Source organism: Grammomys surdaster, unplaced genomic scaffold (genome assembly GCF_004785775.1).
Source record: "Grammomys surdaster isolate TR1022 unplaced genomic scaffold, NIH_TR_1.0 126219, whole genome shotgun sequence".
Lineage (NCBI taxonomy): Eukaryota > Metazoa > Chordata > Mammalia > Rodentia > Muridae > Grammomys > Grammomys surdaster.
The window spans coordinates 4,585,679-4,605,300 of NW_021621022.1; the positions used below are offsets into that span (position 1 = coordinate 4,585,679).

General features: G+C 42.7%; 1 protein-coding gene across 1 annotated transcript in view; it reads right to left on the reverse strand.

The window, feature by feature from the left end:
- Elp3 (elongator acetyltransferase complex subunit 3) overlaps nucleotides 1-19,622 on the reverse strand; it is a 60,940-nt gene that overhangs the window by 18,256 nt on the left and 23,062 nt on the right. Inside the window, exons 8-12 of the mRNA XM_028758824.1 lie at nucleotides 16,536-16,697; nucleotides 14,341-14,467; nucleotides 11,400-11,593; nucleotides 2,745-2,835; nucleotides 892-957 (exon numbers count right to left, since the gene is read on the reverse strand). Coding sequence (XP_028614657.1) covers nucleotides 892-957; nucleotides 2,745-2,835; nucleotides 11,400-11,593; nucleotides 14,341-14,467; nucleotides 16,536-16,697 — 640 coding nt within the window. The remainder of the gene's footprint in view (nucleotides 1-891; nucleotides 958-2,744; nucleotides 2,836-11,399; nucleotides 11,594-14,340; nucleotides 14,468-16,535; nucleotides 16,698-19,622) is intronic.

The following is a 19,622-nucleotide window of genomic DNA, read 5'->3' on the forward strand; positions in this document are numbered from 1 at the left end:
TGTGTGTGTGTGTGTGTGTGTGTGTGTGTGTGTGTGTGTGTGTGTGTGTGTGTCTTGTGAAATAGGCCTATGTCAAGGTCAATTACTAGAGCAGTTTACCACAGAGAGATGGGCGGGGAACTTGAGTGGTAGAAGTCTGCAGATTCTGACTCTTCAACCTGCTGTACAGATGTTTTATGACTAGCATGGAGCAAGAAGTGGACACTTAGAACTCTACAGATTTAGAAAGGCTGTAACAGACACACCTATACATGGGTATATTATACTCAAAGCAAAATAAACAACCCCTCAGCCTGATGTTTGGTATACTAAAACTTTGCCAAAATGACTAACTGTGTCAGGTCTACTTTAACAACAGTTCATGCTAAGAACAGAATCCAGCCTTTCTCACATGGGATTCCCAAGAATTGTGCTCCACAGAAAATGCTTCTCGGAGTTAGCTGTTACAGATGTATGGAAGTGAAACTACTTAGAATGCCCTAGGACACTGTGTTGAAGATGTGGGAAAGCCAGTTAGGACAAGAACTTGCAGGTTACATAGACGAGAGCAGCAAGGCTGTCCACAGGAAGCAGCCACTAGTCATAAGCAGGTACTTATACTTGAATGCATTCAAATCAAATGCCTAGAACTTGAGTCCCTCCTGTGTCCTCCAGAGTCACTGCAGACAGACTCGGGTGATGTGGAGCAGCTTCACTTCAGAACACTTCCCGCACCGCAGAGCTGGTGAAAACAACGGGGCCGGGCCTTGGTTTTTCTAACCCGCCTCTTTCATAACCTAGTGACTCTCACGGCTCGCTTTCCTGACTCAATACTTTCTTCCCTGAGCTATTCACTCAGTTAGGGGTAAGCAGGTAGGGTCCAGGCTTGGGGCAGATTTAAAGGAGACTGACCTGGTATGGCCGCACTCTGTGATGAATTTCTTGGATTCCAACCTCCCTGGTTCTCACATCTCGGCACTGCCAATAAAATCAAAGTAGTGACTCATTCATTGTTCATTTAAAATAAAGCTTGGGCTCAAAATCAAGTCTGAACATAACTTACACTGAAACAGAAAAATTAAAACTTTAAAAAGCCATCTTTATAAAATTTGATGATGAGAATTTGTGAAGGTATACAACTTTCCTTTCAAAAATGAATTTAGAATTCAAAGAGACCTTATATAATCTTGGGAAATAAACAATATTAAGTTAGAAAGTTAGAAAACAGTTTTGCCCAAGAGACTTAACTGTGAAAAACATAACTCCAAAATATGATTGAAAATACAGTCCCAAAACATAATCACAGGAAGAGTAAAAGCAAATTCTTAAGTTTTTAAAATCTACATATGACATTACTATTTTTAGTGTTTTACCATTTTAAATATGTCAAAAGACACATATCAAAGATGTTTCCTTTTCAGAGAAAGACACTGTGGAGGAAAGAAGGAAGGGAAGATATTCCCTGCATTACCCAGTGATATGTCCTCTGGCACAGTCCTCCTCTACAGAATAAACCATGAACATGTTTTCTGGATTCTAACACTTTCTACCAGAGAGACAGGATCATGTTAAACAAATCAACAGTATCACAGAAGCAATTTCACTAACAATGTATGTATAAGAGTTCATTATTCAGTTTTGCAAAAACAAAGTTCCATGTTTCAGGAAATCCACCCATCAAGATACTCTGCAGATGTGGCCTGTACAGCAAAGAAGGCCCATAGGTTTCTATAGCTTATCTGCTAAGAGCAGATGCTATCTTCTAGCCCAGTTCTATATAGGAGACTATGTGTGTGTGGCTATAGGTTACTTGCTCTTAGTCAACTGGTACTTGCTGCTTCCTCTCTTTGGTCTTTCCTAGAACATGATTTATTTTTAAAGGCAGAGATGATATCTACTTATTTTCTGGTAAGGAGACTGCCTATGGGACTTTGCTCTTTGGACTGATTCCTGGGCCACTTAGCAAAGGCAACCAAGGGTTAGATGGGGTCAAGGTTAAAGATGACCAACAGACAGGGAGACTGCTGTAGCCAGGTCTGCTGGACCCCAGGGGCGGGTCCTTCGGAGGCCGGAGATGGTGGATACTGGAGAGCGGGGAGCAGACATCTCCTGTGTGGTATGGTTCATCAGCCTCAGCCACTTAATTAACTCTAAATGTTGTCTAGTACATCTCATTATTATAGCATTTTTGTTGAATATTCAAATAATTCAATAATATTCAAACATTTCATTTTAGACAATGTTCTAAAATTTTTTCCTCCATGATAATTTGAGGAAGTGTAAAGTCAGTCATGGGTCCATGCTTGAAAACATAGCCAACAGATCCCTTGCCCTCTCTGGATCGACTGCACTGGTTTCTGAGGGCAGAGTCTAATCCCTGGTGCCCCGGCCAGACACAGCTTCCAGCTAGCTTATCTCGTCAAAAGTCCCAAGAAGTTTCTAGAATGCTTTATTACAGGCTCACTACTATCTTCAAAGACTGTTAAATTAATAGCTTCCTTCATTCTATTAGGAGAGAGAAGCTGCTTAGTAAATATAAAGCAACAGGTTATAGAAATCAGAAGACAAAGGGACAAGGGGACAGCAGCAGTGTTTGTCACCACTCATTCAGTTTCTGCAAGCTACCCAGAACACCTCTAACACATACAAGCTTTCTGACCCAGCAGGTACCAGCAATGCCTGAGAGTGACAGGCCTGGGGATAAGTGCAAGGAGATTCTTTTTTCCTTCACAATATACCTGGCCTGGAGCCACATGTACCCATACCTGTATTCCAAGATCTTTCATTCTTGCAAATGCCAGCTCCCGAAGGTTGCCATGCTCTACTCCTGAGCTGACCAGGGGCATTGGAATGTCTCTGTAGGAGAAAAACATCAACTGTGGAAAAATGTAAACTATTCTCCATAGCAGTATGGTAGTGGAACTCTAAAAATTAAAAACAATGAGAAACTACAAAGCTACAGAGCAGAAGGCAGAGGCAGAGCATGCTAAGGATGAGAGGAGGAGAGGCTGGAGCACCCCTGTATTCCAGATGTCCCATCTGTAAAGCTCACTTCTACCCATCTCTCAGGGGGGTTGTGAAGCACATGTAATAGAAATCACAGTAGAGAACAAAGCACAGAATCTGCCCAAATGCTGGGAGCCATTAGGGAAAATCTGGGGTTGATGAGACACTGTACTAAATGAAACAAGAATTAAAAGAAATAAACCTCAACTCAATGGAGAGAAAAAATCCAATAGTGAATCAGAAACCACTTTGCAAAGACTTTCCCTGCTACACAGTAGCTGAAAGTCACCAACAAGGAAGGTTAAAAGCCTGGTTTAACTGTTTCCACAGACCCTCCCCCGTTTCCCCAAAGAAGGGGCTCTGCTGTAGGAGAACAACAGCTTGCCTAAGGATGCGGAAATGAGACTTATCTTCTACACTGGTACAGTGCAGAGTGCCTGACATCAAGGAGATGCCAGTCAAAAGCTGAAGTCAGGAGTTGTACTGTACTCGCTCCAGAAGGCTATCAGTGAGCACAAAAACATTTCACATATCTACCAGGCTCTGGAACCCAACGGTTTCCATGGCAATACTATAAGAGAAGCATACTAGGAGGCTTAAAGTGAGAGTGACCTAAGAAATTTGTTTCACCTTGTGACTATGTTTTAATGTGTTAGCACATATGGCTTACATACAGTTTCCTACAACGATTCCTAACTTTTGAATTTTAGTATTTTAAAATCAATATACGTTTCAAGGTTAATAATCAGATAAAAATCACACAATAGTTATTAAAGTAAAAATTATTTAGCAAGGAATATATATACATTGCTTAAATCTTTCTGCTTCTATAAGCCAAATATAAGTCTTCTAAGTACCCCTTTTAAATGTTGAAATATTTTATAGTAATCTGATAGTGATATATGGCTATTCTCATGAACATATTCAATATTTTAGAACTTAAAAAATATATTTCCAAACACTGTTGTACTTAGTCTGAAATTAACCTGTGATGATCAGTGGCGGCTATGCTAATACTTAATACCCAACAAATATATTTCCTGTCTCGTTGTTATTCATGCGAGTTAAGTCCTATAAGGTTGCTATGAACAATGAACTAGACAAAGTTAGAGTAATCACTCCTAGGAAAAGCAGGGCTAGGCTTCAACTGGTCAGGTTGTGACCTTGCTTTACCTGTGTTTGTGTTAAAATAACTATAGGATAACTTACCAGGAGGCTGCTATGTGATTGGTGGGACCTATAACACAGTAAGAACACATAGCCTCTTATAAAATTATTAACTATTTGAAGATGTGACAGTGGGGTAGTAAGACAGAAGCTAGGCCTGTGAGACCTCTGATTACCAGAGAGACCCTGGCTATGCAGGACCTTACAAGGATGCCACCAGTTCATAAATGTCCTAAACTTATTTCTGTCACTATAAAAATGAAACATGACTTTAACGGTCTTTGGTAGTGACATGCCTGGAGCACAGCAGATGGAAGCTCTCGGTCATTAAGGAACAGAAAATGTGGCAACTGCAACTCTCAGGGATAGTCTCCTTCACTGCATCTGAGGAACACATTTCTGCACTGGCTAGGCATCTTCTACCACAGAGATGTACTGCACGATGGAGCTCAACTCCTCATTCAGTCAGGTTACACCTCTCTGGATGTTCAGAACTTGGAGCAGCCACTAAGAGCTTGACCTTGTTGCCTCAAGGAGACAGGAGTAAAATTTCCTTTTAGGTTTCTCTAAGTCATTCAATCTAGTCTTTTTCCTGGCACGAAGAGAGATTATACATGTGAATACTGGCTTAATGGGTAATATTTCAAGATTAGAGGTACTAATATTTACAATTTGCTCATCAAAAACCTTTCCAAGCTGTTTAGAGCAGCTTCTGTCTGAAGTTTCTCATGTGTCAGAAGCATGCTTTGGTTGCAAATTGGTATTCCTAGTCTGACGTCTCACAGTGATTTAATATCATATCAAGGCAGACAGCTGTCAAATAGCCCAAGGGCAGCAGCGCTCTAATGCGGAGCCCATCATGTGCCTGGACAGAATTTTACACTTAATCACTGACTACACTCCTCAGGGCTAGAATATAGAACCTTCCAGCAGGATGTGCCTCATAAAAACACCCAGGAAGACGATGCTTCTTTCTCAGTTGTCAGAAGGCTAAAAAGTTTAGAAGCAGGGAGGGGCGGGGTATAGGAAATAACCAATGGAAACATCAAGTAATCTCTTAGTAAGACAGCAAAGTAGAAGGAAAACTCAAGATATGGAGCTTTCACTTGCGTTATCTTCTCTAACATGGTCCCTTTTAGAGACGTGCCTAAAACACAGTGTCTAAGTCTTTTTCACTGTGTAAAGCCAGGAAGTTTACCTTTGCCAGCCAACTGTAGAAACAGGCAGAATCCCTAATGGACCAGGACAAAAGGACACCTGTGACTTCCCTTGACTATGAGTTCAAAGAGAAACAGTCTAAGTACAGAATGTGCCAGGAGTAGGCTTTTCTTCATCACTAGGGGCTTCCTTCTATCAGCCCTATCCTCAGCCTCCACATTAGAGTGAGGTACTGAAGATATGCTTAGGTCAGCAGTAGTCTTCTGACCTGTAGAACTAACCTAAAACTTTAAGACTGAAGCTAAAAGACACTCCCTGAGTAAAATACCACTTGTCTCGGCCACCAAGAACTGCTGAAAACCTAGCCTTCCCTCTGAACCTTTATACATTTGAAAAAGATTTCGTTTATTCTAAATTATGTATATGTGTGTATTTCTGTGTATCCCCAAGTACATGTGCCCATGGAGGCCACAATAGGGTGTCAGGTTCCCTGAAATTGGAATGTTGGTATCAGAACTCTGTTCCTCCACAACAGCAGTGTGTTTGCTTAGTGGCTGAGCCATCTCTCCAGCCCATCTTCTGTATCTCTGTAATAAGGTTTATGTTGCTCATTTACATTTTCATTTAAAGTTTTATCATCCAGTTCTTGATACAAGTTCTTGAGGTTCAGAGATAACAAATTCTACCTCAATCTGAGTATAAATTTTAATACCCCTCAAAATGTAATTTCAGGGTTTTAAACACACTGGATAACATTTCACACCAGGAATGATGCTGTCAGAATGGTCTAGTACTGAGTGTCCCACTCTGTAGGAACTATCAGTTCCCTAGTTTCCTGTCTGCCCAGATAAGAGGATTCAAAATGAGTAAACAATTATGAATTACTTTTGAGGGGAGTTAGCTCCACAATAAGCACCATTGTTGTAATCTAGATCCCATGATTTGTAAATTCAATACAAACAAGTCACGTGAGACAGAACGTAAGTGATGATCAGGTAAGGCACGAGCAGTCTCCACTAATGGGAAATGCAAATCAGACCCTCATACAAAGAGTCAGTTACAGGCATCAATTTTATAGAGGATGTGATAAAATTAGCAATGATTTATATGAACCGGCATCATCTCTTTAAAAAACCTTATTAATTCGTCCATACGCACTGCAAATCCCATCACATTTATGGCTCTCTTTCTTCAAAAAGAACTTTAAAACATTAAAATAATGGTAAAAGATATATAGATCCCCTCATTACCACAGGTAATTCTTTCCACACATTGCATTACTGTAATACAAGTGGAAATTTCAATATAGATTATGTTATAATCGAGACTAGAATAAAGAGGGCCCGGCATGGTGGACACCCCCTTTAATCACAGCCCTTGAGAAGCAGAGGCAGGGGAATCTCTGTGAGTTCCAAGGCAGCTACTGCTAAATACAGACTCTGTCTTTAAAAAAAAAGGTGGTGGGGTTGGGGAGGAGTGGCGATGAAAAGACACCTGAGTGATGGTTAATTTCAACTGTCAACTTCAGGAAATCTAGACTAGAACCACCGGGAGACAGGCCTCTGGGAATGCCTGTGGAAGATGATTTTCACTAAGAAAACTGAGGTTGGAATGCTCTCCCAGCACAGGTGAAGGGCTCCTGGGGGAGAGCCTGGACTGCAGGAAAGGAGAAAGTGAGCTGAGCATAAGCCTCATCACGTTCTGCTTGCCGTCCTAAACTTCTACAGCTATGAGCTCCTTGACATGACAGACTGTAGCCTGGAACTGTGAGTTCAAACCACGTTTTCCTTTAAGACCCTCCCCACCCCCTTTCAGGGTATATTATCAAAGTGACAGAAAAGTGAGTAAGACAACCTGGAAGCAACCTCGACGTCTGCTTAGCAATGGGACCAATTACTGTGTAAGATAAATGGCAATGAGGCTGTTGTGCTGCCTTTAAAGTATAGCTCTAAAAATGATCCTAGTCACTTTTTGTATCTAAAATATTTTAATTATTATGTGTAAGTTTTTAATAATTATATATAAATAGGTCCCAGCGTGAGGTTCTGATATAGCAATACATTGTAGAAGGTTTACCACATTATTTAGCAATCTATCCCCCATAATATCAATTCTTTGTGACAAGAACACTCAAAATCCTTTCTTCTTATCACCACTGCCGTTTGGGGGGGCAGTAGGGCTAGAATTGGACCAAGGCCCCCACTTGCTGGGCAAGTGCTATAGGCTCCCCTCACTTCCTTGACATATGTGACTGCACTGCATCAGCAGAGAAGCCGCCCCGCTCCTTCTCAGCATTTGGTTTTGACTGATGAGCGAAGCCCCAGTGAACCACAGCTGGCTCGGCCTCATACTCCTGTAGGTCAGTCTGCTTAGATTCCACAGACTAATGAGAGAGTGTGGCATCTGGTTCTCCGTATCTGGCTTATTTCACGTAAATACTGTCATATTTACCAGTTCTGTAAAGATGAATTCCCACCAAACAAGGACATTTTGTAAACAGCCCTTGTTAATACACATGCTAAAGAGATTTTAAGTAAATTCTAAACATTATCACTTTCATGTGGACAGAGAACTGTGCGGCTAGATATGAAGGGATTATACATCTTGAAAGTTAAAATATACCTTGCTGTGGCCAAAGCATATCATTACATGGTTGCAGACAATGTGTGAAGCACTAACTTTGCAGCAAAAACCACATTATGTACACACGAATCAGGACATACAATCTTACACACTACCTCAGTATTGTACAAGCGGAGGCTAAATTTCCAGTGATTATTGAGGACAAATGGTAATTTATAATCTATATTAAGTTTGAGCCATTTTTAAATGCAGTACATACCAGCCCTCAGTACCTGAGAGGCTAGTTCCAGAATTACCTGCAGGTACCACAAAATGCTTGTTTCCATCAAGATGATGCTTTAAATCATCTCCAGATGGCCCATCATCCCTGGTATAAGGAAAATGCTGGGGAGTCACTGCTCTACACTGAGGTTACAGAATAATAGCAAGGTGTGTGCTCAGTGTAGCTTCCACCTGGGAAGTTTTTATCTGGGGTTGGTTGAGGCCATGAATGTAGAACTCCGAGACATAGAAAGCCAAATGTACAAAGAAGTTCTGGAAATAAAAATGGGTATAAACCAAGCAGTAGGATGATGAGACGGCTCAGTGGGTAGAGTGCCTGATGTCTGGAGCTGGATTCCTGGAAAGAGAAGTGATTCTTGAAAGTTGTCCTCTGACCTCCACATATTCACGCAGAGGTATATGTGTCTAGACAGACAGACAGACAGACAGACAGACACACACACACACACACACACACACAAAGCAAGTAGCAAAATATAAAAAATATAAATTTCAGTGCATATAGTCATACTAACATTTCAGTAATATATCTAACTAAAAACATAAAACAAAATTATCTTGAAGAAATTCAATATTTACCCCATATTTACCCAAACCATGGTAAGCTATACAATCTAAAACTTCTATTAATAAAAACTTGCATAATTATTATAGTTATATTTTAAAACCTTCAAAATAAAAAATAATTTTAAAAGAAAGAATGGAAAGCATTATAGAAAACACAGTCTTTGAATTAAACTTATCAAAAGGTTATCTTCGAAGTCAGGCAAGTTATCAGCCTCAGAGCATGGAAGCCTGACACCACAAGGGTACTGAGGTGAAACCAGGCATCTACTTGCTCTCTTCAAACAGCTGTCCTTGGACTCACTGGGGCATCAGGACTCCACAGCTTCTGAAAACCTTGCCATCCCCGGTGTTTGGGAAGCAGAGGGCAGCCCTCTCCCTCAGATAGGGGTTGTCACCCCTCAAGTCCTTATTGTCTTATTGGTGTGGGCAGGATAATGGCCCACAACACTATTTCCTAAGGCCCCTGACATGACGCTTGTAAGTGTCTCTGCTGCCTGACTCACTGTCCACAGGCGTAAGAACACAGAGGCTTCTTCCTCATAAGCCCCTTTATACTAGAAGACCATGGTTCCTGAGAGTGGGACTGGCCTCTTCTGTGATTGGGCGGTCCAAGTCCAGACACATATGGCCTCTTGCCTCTGCCAATGCTCATGTAGCTTTCTTCTTTCCTGTTGTACTCATTCACATTTTGGGACATAATCTTTAAGCCACAGAAAAAAAGTTCAGAAAACTATGGTTCTTGACCAATGGAAGGTAAAAAGTGAGTAAGATGCAGCAGCACTAAGGATACTTTGAGCATCCAAATGGGCAGATTCTATCACGACCACAGAACTGCCACCCACCAAACACTCTGATGTTGCTCTTTGAGCCCAACTGAGTCACACCAGTGTCCTAACAAAGTCCTTTAAGCAAAAGGAGCTGGTCTCCAATCTTCTATGTAGCTGTCATGTTCCTGTCTCCATCAAACACAACTCCCCAACCCTACACTTTGAACGACGAGGCACTAGTTGTTTTCTAGAGTGTGTATCTACCTGGGGTTGCCTAATGTTGGCTCACGATTAAACTTAGTTACAGATGTTGGGTAGAAGACACAGAGGTAACCCTGTGGTGTCAGTCAGTCCCAGCAGGTGGCCATCACCCATTTCATCAGCTTCTGACAATGTTCAGTCCAGCCTATGGCCAGGCTTCTTCTGCACCGCATGACTCTTTCCTATGTTGTGATGAGAACATTGTGGGGAAAGCGTCAACTCCATCTAGTCAGTTCTAGATCTTTGGTAGGTAAGCAGTAAGTCAGTAATTATATTCTTTCAGGTCACAGCTGACAATGAAGCAGTGAGCCAGAATCACTGCTCCTACAGAAGAACCCACAGGGTTAGGTTTCCATGAGCCTCTCTTGGCAAGATTTTTTGTCAACCATCAGTGAGTACCTTGTACTCTGGGAATCTGTTTAAAGACAGCTTACATATGTAATTGATTGATTCACCCTGAACTCACAACCAACAGCTCTCTCTTGGGCTGTCTCAATAACAGCTTCCCACCACGTGCTACTCCCTCCATCAGCCACTTCACGGCCTTCCAGCACTTAGGGCAATAGGCAGCACTTAAGCACTGTGTCTCGAGGTCATTTTAAAGAGCTAATTTCTAACCAGCTCACAAAAATCTGGAAAATGCAGCATTAAGTAGAGTGCAAAGAGAACACTTGCTTACAGTGTGCAGACTGGAAAGAGGCGGAGAGGCATTGTTTTGACCTCAGCTAAGACGTGCATAAGCGACCCAAATTGTTCACCATTCTGAGAATGATTTATGGCAAATGTGCTATGAGGATAGATTTTGAGTCACAGGATTTTCTAGTCGGTAAATGTGCAAATACAGAACCTGCGTGTAATGAGGATGGCTGATATTATGCTTCTGAAGCATACAAATTACTGACCTAATTAAGAGTAGCAATATGGACTGAAGGATTCCTGCTTTATTCATTGCAGTTCTGTGGTTATAATTTGTTACCATACATACATACATACACACATACATACATACACACACATACATTCACACACACACACACACACACACACACCTGTCTGTAGTGTTTGTGTATACCTGTGCACGCATGTGTGCATGCACGTAGAGGGCAAAAAACAATCTCTGGTGTAATTCTTCTTTGTGGTGTCCACCTCTTTTTTAGGCAGAGATTATCACTGGTTTAGAACTCATCAAGCAGGCTAGCTTAGCTGGTCACTGAGCCCCTGGGACTTGTCTGTTTCTCTCCCCAGTGCTGGGATGACAAGCATATGTGAACACACTGGGATTTCTTTACCTGGGTTTTAGAGTTCACAATCAGGCCCTCATGCTTGCACAGTTCTGACTGACCACCTCCCCAGCCACCAGTATGTTTATTTTGATGTTTGAATTATCCTAGATTTTGCCCATGGAGGCTTTCAAGTTGTTCTTACTTTCCTGGCTCATGGATAAACGGACAATGAATAAATATAAGATACTGACAAAGAGGCCCGGGCACACTGTCTTTAGTGTCCATTTCCTACACATGGCATTCCTGATTTCTACTTTCAATTTTAAAACAGAGTTCAAAATGTTTGATATGAAACCAGACCATCCCTTTAGAGAGCTAGTTGGGGGACTGAAAAGGTAACACATACCTTTGCACCCGGTACACACGAGTCCATGGGGGCACAAGGGCTAGGATCCGAGCTACCAGCTCAATCAGGTCACTGGGAGAATAGCTTCTGTATCTTCCTGATTTCCACAGCTCATACAGACCAGTTCCACGGATCACTAGGGTAGGGTAGAGCTTCAAACCATCAGGACGAAAAGCAGGGTTCTCAAAAAATTCCTACAGACAGAGAACCAAAAATTACCACTCCCTTAGTTCTATCCTACAGGGGACTCCTATGCTGGCTTCTTTCCACCTGCAGCAGGCCTGGAGCTGTCTGTCCCTTCTGTCAAGAAATGTACACGGGGACAAGCTGCCACTGTTCTGTAGCCCCAATCTATCCTGCACTACACAGCCCTCCTGTACAGTCCTGCCTGTGGCTGCCAGTCTCATATGGAGCACTACGCTTTAGAAATGTTACCCTACTTCCTTCCAGACTACAACATCTTTTAATAACAGACATGATTGTTTAAACTTTTGAAAAACTGTGGGGGAAAAAACCATTTAAATAAGTCCCATCAAAACTTATAATGTAAACAAAGGGACAACAAACAAACAAATCCCTACAGTGTTTACAATAGAGCCCTTTACAGGGAAAGCTTGCTGGTCTCAGGATGTCACCATCATCCTTGGGCCAACTGGCACCCTTTCTGACATGGGCTACACAATCCAATTTGTTATCTGGACACTGAAGGATTCACCTAGCTCATCTATTCTGAAACAGACCTCTTCTATCTTACACTCCCAGTGGCTGCTTCTTTATCAGGAAGGCGGCAGAGAGACACCAGGCTTTGTCCTTTCTAGGACTTTCCATAGTGCCGACTCTAATCTTGATTGTGTACCATTGTAGTGGGTAGAGGGGGGTTCACAAAGTGCCGTCCTTCCCACCCCTGCACCCCCATCAGGATCTAGCCAGCCAGCAGTGCTCTGGAAATTTTAAATCATGCTTTAAAATCTCAGACTACGTTATTCTCACAAACTTTCCATTGTTTAACTTGCTTTTCAAACAAATGTAACCGTAGGTTTTAGATTTCATTGACTGTCACCTTCTTGAATGCTGTATTCTTGTTGCACCATGTGGTCTTAAAGACATTCTTTTGTAATTGTGTGATTTCCATTGTAACATTTATAGAGTTATTAAGTCTTTAATAAATATTCTAGACACCCACAAAAGAGCATGTAGGCAAGCCCTTCTCTGCCTAACCTGAATCTACAGAGTACATGATGTCAGAAAAGTTCTGGTTACAGGAGACACAGGGTCTGATACATTCCTTTTGTAAGGATGAAGCTAAACTGAACTGGTCCTGTATCCATGATTAAACATGGAGAACTAAAATATGGGTTTCTTCCTTTTCCTCTAAAATCAGGAGGCAAAACAGGACATTTTCACAGCAGTATAAACTTAGAACAATGAACAAGAAAGGAGACTGGAGGGGGAGGGGGATGGCAACCACGACTGGAAAACAGAAAACAGATGAAGACTGGCACCCAGCTTTGAAAGGGAAGAAAGCTGCAAATTAAGAGGCTGATGAAGGCCAGGCAGTGGTGTCGAATGCCTTTAACCCTAGCACTTGGGAGGTAGAGGCAGGCGGATTTCTGAGTTCGAGGCCAGCCTGGTCTACAGAGTGAGTTCCAGGACAGCCAGGGCTACACAGAGAAACCCTGTCTCGAAAAACCAAAACCAAAACCAAAACCCAAAACACCCAAAAAACAAAACAAAAAGAGGCTGATGAAGGCCAGACCATCACACCAGTCTCACAAAGCTCACATATAAAAAGGCCAGGAAGCAGGCAGAGTGGAGCAGACATGGAGTAACAGTGGACAGCAGATCCAAGTCTGCACATGGAGGCACTTGTCTCTGCTCCCTGTGCTGGCCTTCCTCTGGGGACACTGCACTTTAGAACTTTGGCCACAAAGGTTGAGGACAGGAAAAGCCAGCATCCCAACTGATGGGCCCTGTACCTTATCTATGCCATCTGCCACCATGTGAAAATATTATCTTGTTATATAATAAATGCTTGTTATTAAGTAAAAAAGCTCCATCAAGAAAAACCTACATCATCCACATGTGACTGTGACTGTGCCTGTGCCTGTGTTACATGCCTCAGTTCCTCAAAGCCTAAGTGTGGTGGGTTGAATATGCTTGTCCCAGGGAGTGGCACTATTAGGAGGTATGTCCTTGTTGGAGTAGGTGTGGTCTTGTTGGAGGAAGTGTGTCACTGTGGGGGTGGGCTTTGAGACCCTTCTCCCTAGCTGCCTGGAAGAGACAGTCTTCCCCAGTTTGCCTTCAGAATAAGATGTAGAACTCTCAGCTCCACCAGCACCATGTCTGTCTGGACACTGCCATGCTTCCTGCCATGATGATAACGGACTGAATCTCTGAACCTATAAGCCAGGCCCAATTAAATGTTGTCCTTTTTAAGAGTTGTCTTGGTCATGGTGTCTGTTCACAGCAAAAAAAAACCCTAACTAAGACATGAAGCATTTCATAATTTAAAATTTATTTATATGTATGTATATAAATGTTTGCCTACATGTATGGTTGTGCACCATATGTGTGCCTAGTGTCCAACAAGGCCAGAAGGTGGTGGATCCCCTGGCACTAGAGTAATGGATGGTCATAAACCACCATGTGGGTGCTGGTAATAGAACCCAGGTCCTTGGGAAGAATAGTTGGTGCTCTTAAAACGTTGAGATACCTCTCCAGTCCCAAGCCTAGGCATTTTAAAGCTGAAAAGAATGTATTAAAATATAATTTTTGTCTGACAATGGGGAGGTGGGTGACTACTCTTTACTGTGTTTTGAGTATTTTGAAAGAAGGCTTTATAGCTTTAAGAATGGAGAACACAACAGTGAACACACAGAGCAGGGAGGTATGGGAAGTGTGCTGAGGCGCTCGGGGTCCACGGGCTCAAGGTCACACTTACAATAAACTGCTCTATATCTCTCTCCAGTCCCACGTTCGGCAGGTCAGGCATCATATGCGCCACCACTTTGAAACCAGAATCTTTGGCCAGGTGGAATGATTCACACACTGCTTTCACAGTGTGGCCCCTGAGGGAGAAAATGCATTACCTATTAGACAGATAAACGGACAATCAAGCTAACACATGGGAGGAAGAGGAGGAGGAAGAGGAAAACAATCTATGAGAACAAGAGCTACTTGGCTGGGAACAGAAGTCACTGTCACACAGCTCTAGGGAGACCTGGAGGAAAATTATAGCTTCAAAGACACTGTTCAGAAATCTCTTATGAACCTGCTCAAAGGCCTGGAGGTAACGAGGGGCACTGTGTACCCAGACAACAGGGCTCAGCACCGCCAGTAAACTCAGCTGATCGATGCAGAACCTGATAAACAAGGACCATGCAGAAGCCAGGCACGCTGATATCTACTTATAGTCTGAGCACTTAAGAAGTGGAGGCAGGAAGATTAAGAATTAAAGATCATCCTTGGGTCCTTACCAGGTTTGGGGCTAAACTGGGCAGCAACAACAACAACAACAACAACAACAACGAATCATGAAGGAGCTCTGATTTGACTATCACTTCTTTCAGAAGTATGAAATGCTGGTAGAAAGAGGGAAAAGAGGGAAAAGAGGGAAAAAACTACAACACAAAGCAGATATTACTAGTATGACAAAAGGTCCATCAGAGAAAGGTTTGGCTGGCACAGGGGTCTGATCAGGCCTTGTAACATGCACAGTCCAGCTACATCTGAGTAGAAAACAGGCCTTGATTACAACTGGGCGCAACTAAAACTTGAAGCCTTGTAACAATTCCTTCTACAACCAAGATCCTTCAACGTAGCACAGGAAGGTCTCAGAAGCCATGGGCTCCATCATATTCCCCCTCGATGCCACACTTGCGCCCATGGCCCCATTTCTTTTTCTAATTAGTTTTCACCAGTGACATCTAAAGTTCTGGTTGAGGCTCGGACTTCCTTCTGAATTCTGTACTCAATTATTCTACTTGAAAGTTACTGTACAAAATGGTCACAACTATGCACATGCAGCTATACAAATTAAATTACAAAGAAACAGTCATTTCCTCAGCTGTCCTGTCACATAGGCTAGCCCTGCTCTAAACCTTACCTTTAGTTCCACAAGCATGTAACATTTAGTGTCTACAAAGTGAAGCCTCTCTTCCCTCCAAAGCTCCCACTTCCCATTCTCTCCAGGACTTGCTTCCCAGGAGTCAGCAAACAACATTCACTGCTTTCTAGGACTCAAGGGATTCTTGCTTAAATTACTCCCACAGCTGTGGGGAGAGGCTGTCTCCTTACCCCCTTTTAAACCGCCTCCCATATTGGAACAAAGGGGCTCTCACTTATTATATGCAGGCATGCTCCTATCTTAGCTCCCAGCCTGCCTCTTGATTAAAGCCCAGAATCTTGTGGCTGACTTCCCAGGCCCCGCATAATCCAACCTTCTGCCTGTCATGTGCTCCTGTCCTCAAACAGATTTCCTCCAGCGAGCACAAGTAACGAGGCATCTCCTTTCAGGCTCAGCTTAGCTGTTACTTTTTCAGGACGTGTCTCTGAACATCCCCACCAGGATCTTCTAGCACAGGCTGTGCTACACTTTCCAGGCAGCCTCCTTGGATGAGACTTTCCTACCAGAGTTCTCTTTGCTCTGAGATTCCTTTTTTGTAGGTATAATACCTATTAGATTTTTCCCTGTGCTTAAAAATATTCAACAGATCTCTGTTACTTAAAGGACAAAGTCCTGGCCCTGCCATTGCTCTAGGCTGCTTCTATGTATGGACTAGTGTGTTTCCTTAGCTCCCCTTTACAATTCTGATCATGTGAGTGCCCTTTGCCATTTTGGGTCAGTAGTGTCTGCTGCTAATTGAATCCTCATTTCTTTGCTCTTTGGCCAAGGGGAGCAGTTATTTACAAGTTTCCTCACAGACCAAGCTTCCCTGTATGACTCAATGATACATTTCTAGGTGGAAGAGACTGTCAGGTGACTATACTGAAAATGAAGGCATGGGCAGATGGCCTGAGAGCATGGGTGGAAGAAGAGAGTTAGAAAGCTAAGATCGCAAACCTTTCTCTGAGACTGGGCTCAAGGAAGAAAGAAGAGCCAGTGGGGACAGAGGAGAGCACTCGCCAGCATCTCACCTGTTGGTGTCTCTGGCCACATCTTCATAGACACTCTGCACTCCAATCTCCAGCCTCGTACAGCCGTAAGTCAGCATGTCACTTAAGTGCCGCTTCATGCAATAATCAGGTCTGGTCTCAATCGTAATTCCAATACACTTTGTGAGGCTTCTCTCGGAATACCTGCAGAGCAGAAGTAAAATTACACACCTGGGGTCACTTCTTCCTAGCCTGCCTTCTCTTAGTTTTCCCAGGATGAGACAGCTAACTAAGTGTGTGGGCTCTAGAGTCAGATACTGTAAGTTCAAATCCCAGCTCTCCTACTTCCTCACCAGGCAGAAAGTAATTCTATTAACCTCTCTGGCCTTGGTATCTTCATCTGCCAAATGATGGTAACAACGGTACCCGCACTTCAAAGAGCCGACACGCCCGCACCAGCGCCTCCTCCTCCTCCCATTCCCGTTATCATTATCTGTCACACAGTTGGCTGCAGCCATAATCTTCTTAAAGACAGTGATTTCAACTGTGAAATGCTATTTCTCAATTCCTAGCAACCAATTTCACATAAGCAAAAACCATCTGCATTACTTATTTCTCACTGCATCACAGAGCCATTTTAAACACAACAACAAGGGGTAGGGGGGAGGTAAGGGGCATAATGTAGGCAGCAGGGATCATTCAGGTAAAACCTCAGATGCCCAGCTTCTAGGAATGTGCAAAACTAGAGATCATTTTTTTTTGGTCACTCACTAAGTCAAGACACAGGATAGTAAGGACTACCTTGGATTTAAATTCTCTGAGATGTTGGCCTTACTGCTGGCCCAAGGTCATATCATCTGTCAGGGCACTGGTGAAGTGAGTGGCAGGAACTCAGTGATGGAGGACACTGTAACTGACACTGGGTCACTGACTATTAACAGAGGGGTGTCCTATCATTTCATTTACCACACGAAGACTCTGGAGCTCAACGGGAACAGGCATCTTGCTCTGGGACACAGTAAAAAAGGCTAAAGGAGTTGAAGGTGGGTCTGTTTATTTACCATGCTATTTAGACTCTCAGCTCTGGACACCAGACTTCTGTCTGTCTGCACATTTCTAACCTAACTGTAACCATTCTTCTTCGTACCTTTCCATAATGTTCTCATGGAGGACAGGAAGTACATAACATCACATGATAAACCCAATTCATCTGCTTTTAATGGCAGTTATTGGACTTCAGAGAACTTTCTAAAATTAAAAGAAGTAGAAACCACTGTGAACAAGGACTTTACAGGAAATTATATAAAGATGTATGAAGGACAGAAGATAGAAAGCTCTGAGTAAAGTTCAAAAAGTACCTGAAAACATCCTAGAATCCAGATTCTAACATGTACCACAAACTGTGCTATTAACTGGTATTTCTCAAAAGCAGTGGCCTTAGGCAAGAGAGCCTGGGCACAGTGACAGCTCCATCATTGAGAAAAACAAGTGATTTGGCAACAGCAGCAATGGGAGTCTGGCCGGAGGAAAGGGAAAACCTATGAACTGATCTGTCTGTTACAGAGCATCACACCCATGGAGGCACGCCGAGGAGGCTGCCACAAGCATGACACCATCACCTTGTAAATCAAAACAAAGACAGGACACAGAGGCAAATCTTACTCTCAAAAATTTAACTCCACCTCAAACATGTCTTTCCCCTGGGGAACCGTGGAGAAAGGGAAAATAACTCACAGTTTAAAAAGCCATTGGTGGCACATGCATTTAACTCCAGCACTTGGGAGGCAGAGGCAGTTGGATATCTGAGTTCAAGGCCAGCCTGGTTTACAGAACAAGTTCCAGGACAGCCAGGGCTACACAGAGAAACCCTGTCTTGAAAAACAAAAGAAAAGAGTATTTTTGATTTTCCTTTCAGAATTGTATTTTCATCTGAAAAGCAATGAAGTGGAAATTCTTACCAAATCTGAACATTAAAAACAACTGAGTATTGAATCTTACGGTGATTTTGTTGTTGCTATGTGAAGTCCAATATCTTAGTAAATCTCCTGCCTCGTTTAAGAGATGTAAAGGTATCTACATAACTATTCTTTTTCATATGCTAATACATGTACACAAGATGCTACTTAATCTGAGCATTTCAGGGTCTGCTACATAATCCTCCCTCCATGCTGTCAGCAGCTACTTAACAAGTGTGCCTTTCCTCAGTACCACAGCTGACACCTTACCTAACAAGTATGCCTTTCCTCAGTACCACAGCTGACACCTTACCTAACAAGTGTGCCTTTCCTCAGTACCACAGCTGACACCTTACCTAACAAGTGTGCCTTTCCTCAGTACCACAGCTGACACCTTACCTTTTGGGATTTCAGTCTTTTAAGTTCTGGGGCAGAGAGGAGCTGTTTCAACTTCTAACAGATAGAGGCAGGACTTGAAATCAATTTTCCTGCTAGGGCTACTGCTCTTTATCAGAGCTAGAGGATTGCCTTAGGAAGGCTACAGGGAACCTCTGAACAACACATTTCTCACAGGCCACCAAGGTAACAGCCATGTAAGAAGCTCATGCTCTCTAAGAAACATATGGTGTCAGAACTGTTCACAGCGAGAGTGGACTGGGGGCAGAGTGGAAGGAAAGGAGAGTCTCACGTTAGAAATAAAACCTTTCTCCAAGCTATCAGGGAGGCAGGAGCTGGCCAGAAGCCAGCCTGGTATGCAAATGTAACGAAAGCCATTCCCACTGTCTCTACCTCACACCCTTCAGATATACACTACTGTCCATCAGATACTTAAGACGTCCTCTATCAAGGGATGCAGAGAAAACCAACTATGCAGTATTATAAAGAAATGCAGTGAAATTATTCTTGGTTAGTGAAAATTAACGTGGGGTGTGTATGTGACTAAACTAGTTGACATAAATCCAACCAACATAAACTAATTATCACTAATTATACCAAACAACACTAAATACTGCAATTAAAAGGCATACATTATCAAGATGGGTGATTGTGCCCACTCCCTCCCCGACAAGTGTTGTAGGTTTCTGCCTACAAGTCCACTTGCTCTATAAAAGCATATAAGGCTGGAAAGGAAGTGAATGGAAAGGCATACAGCATTGGCAGGAAGCACATGAGG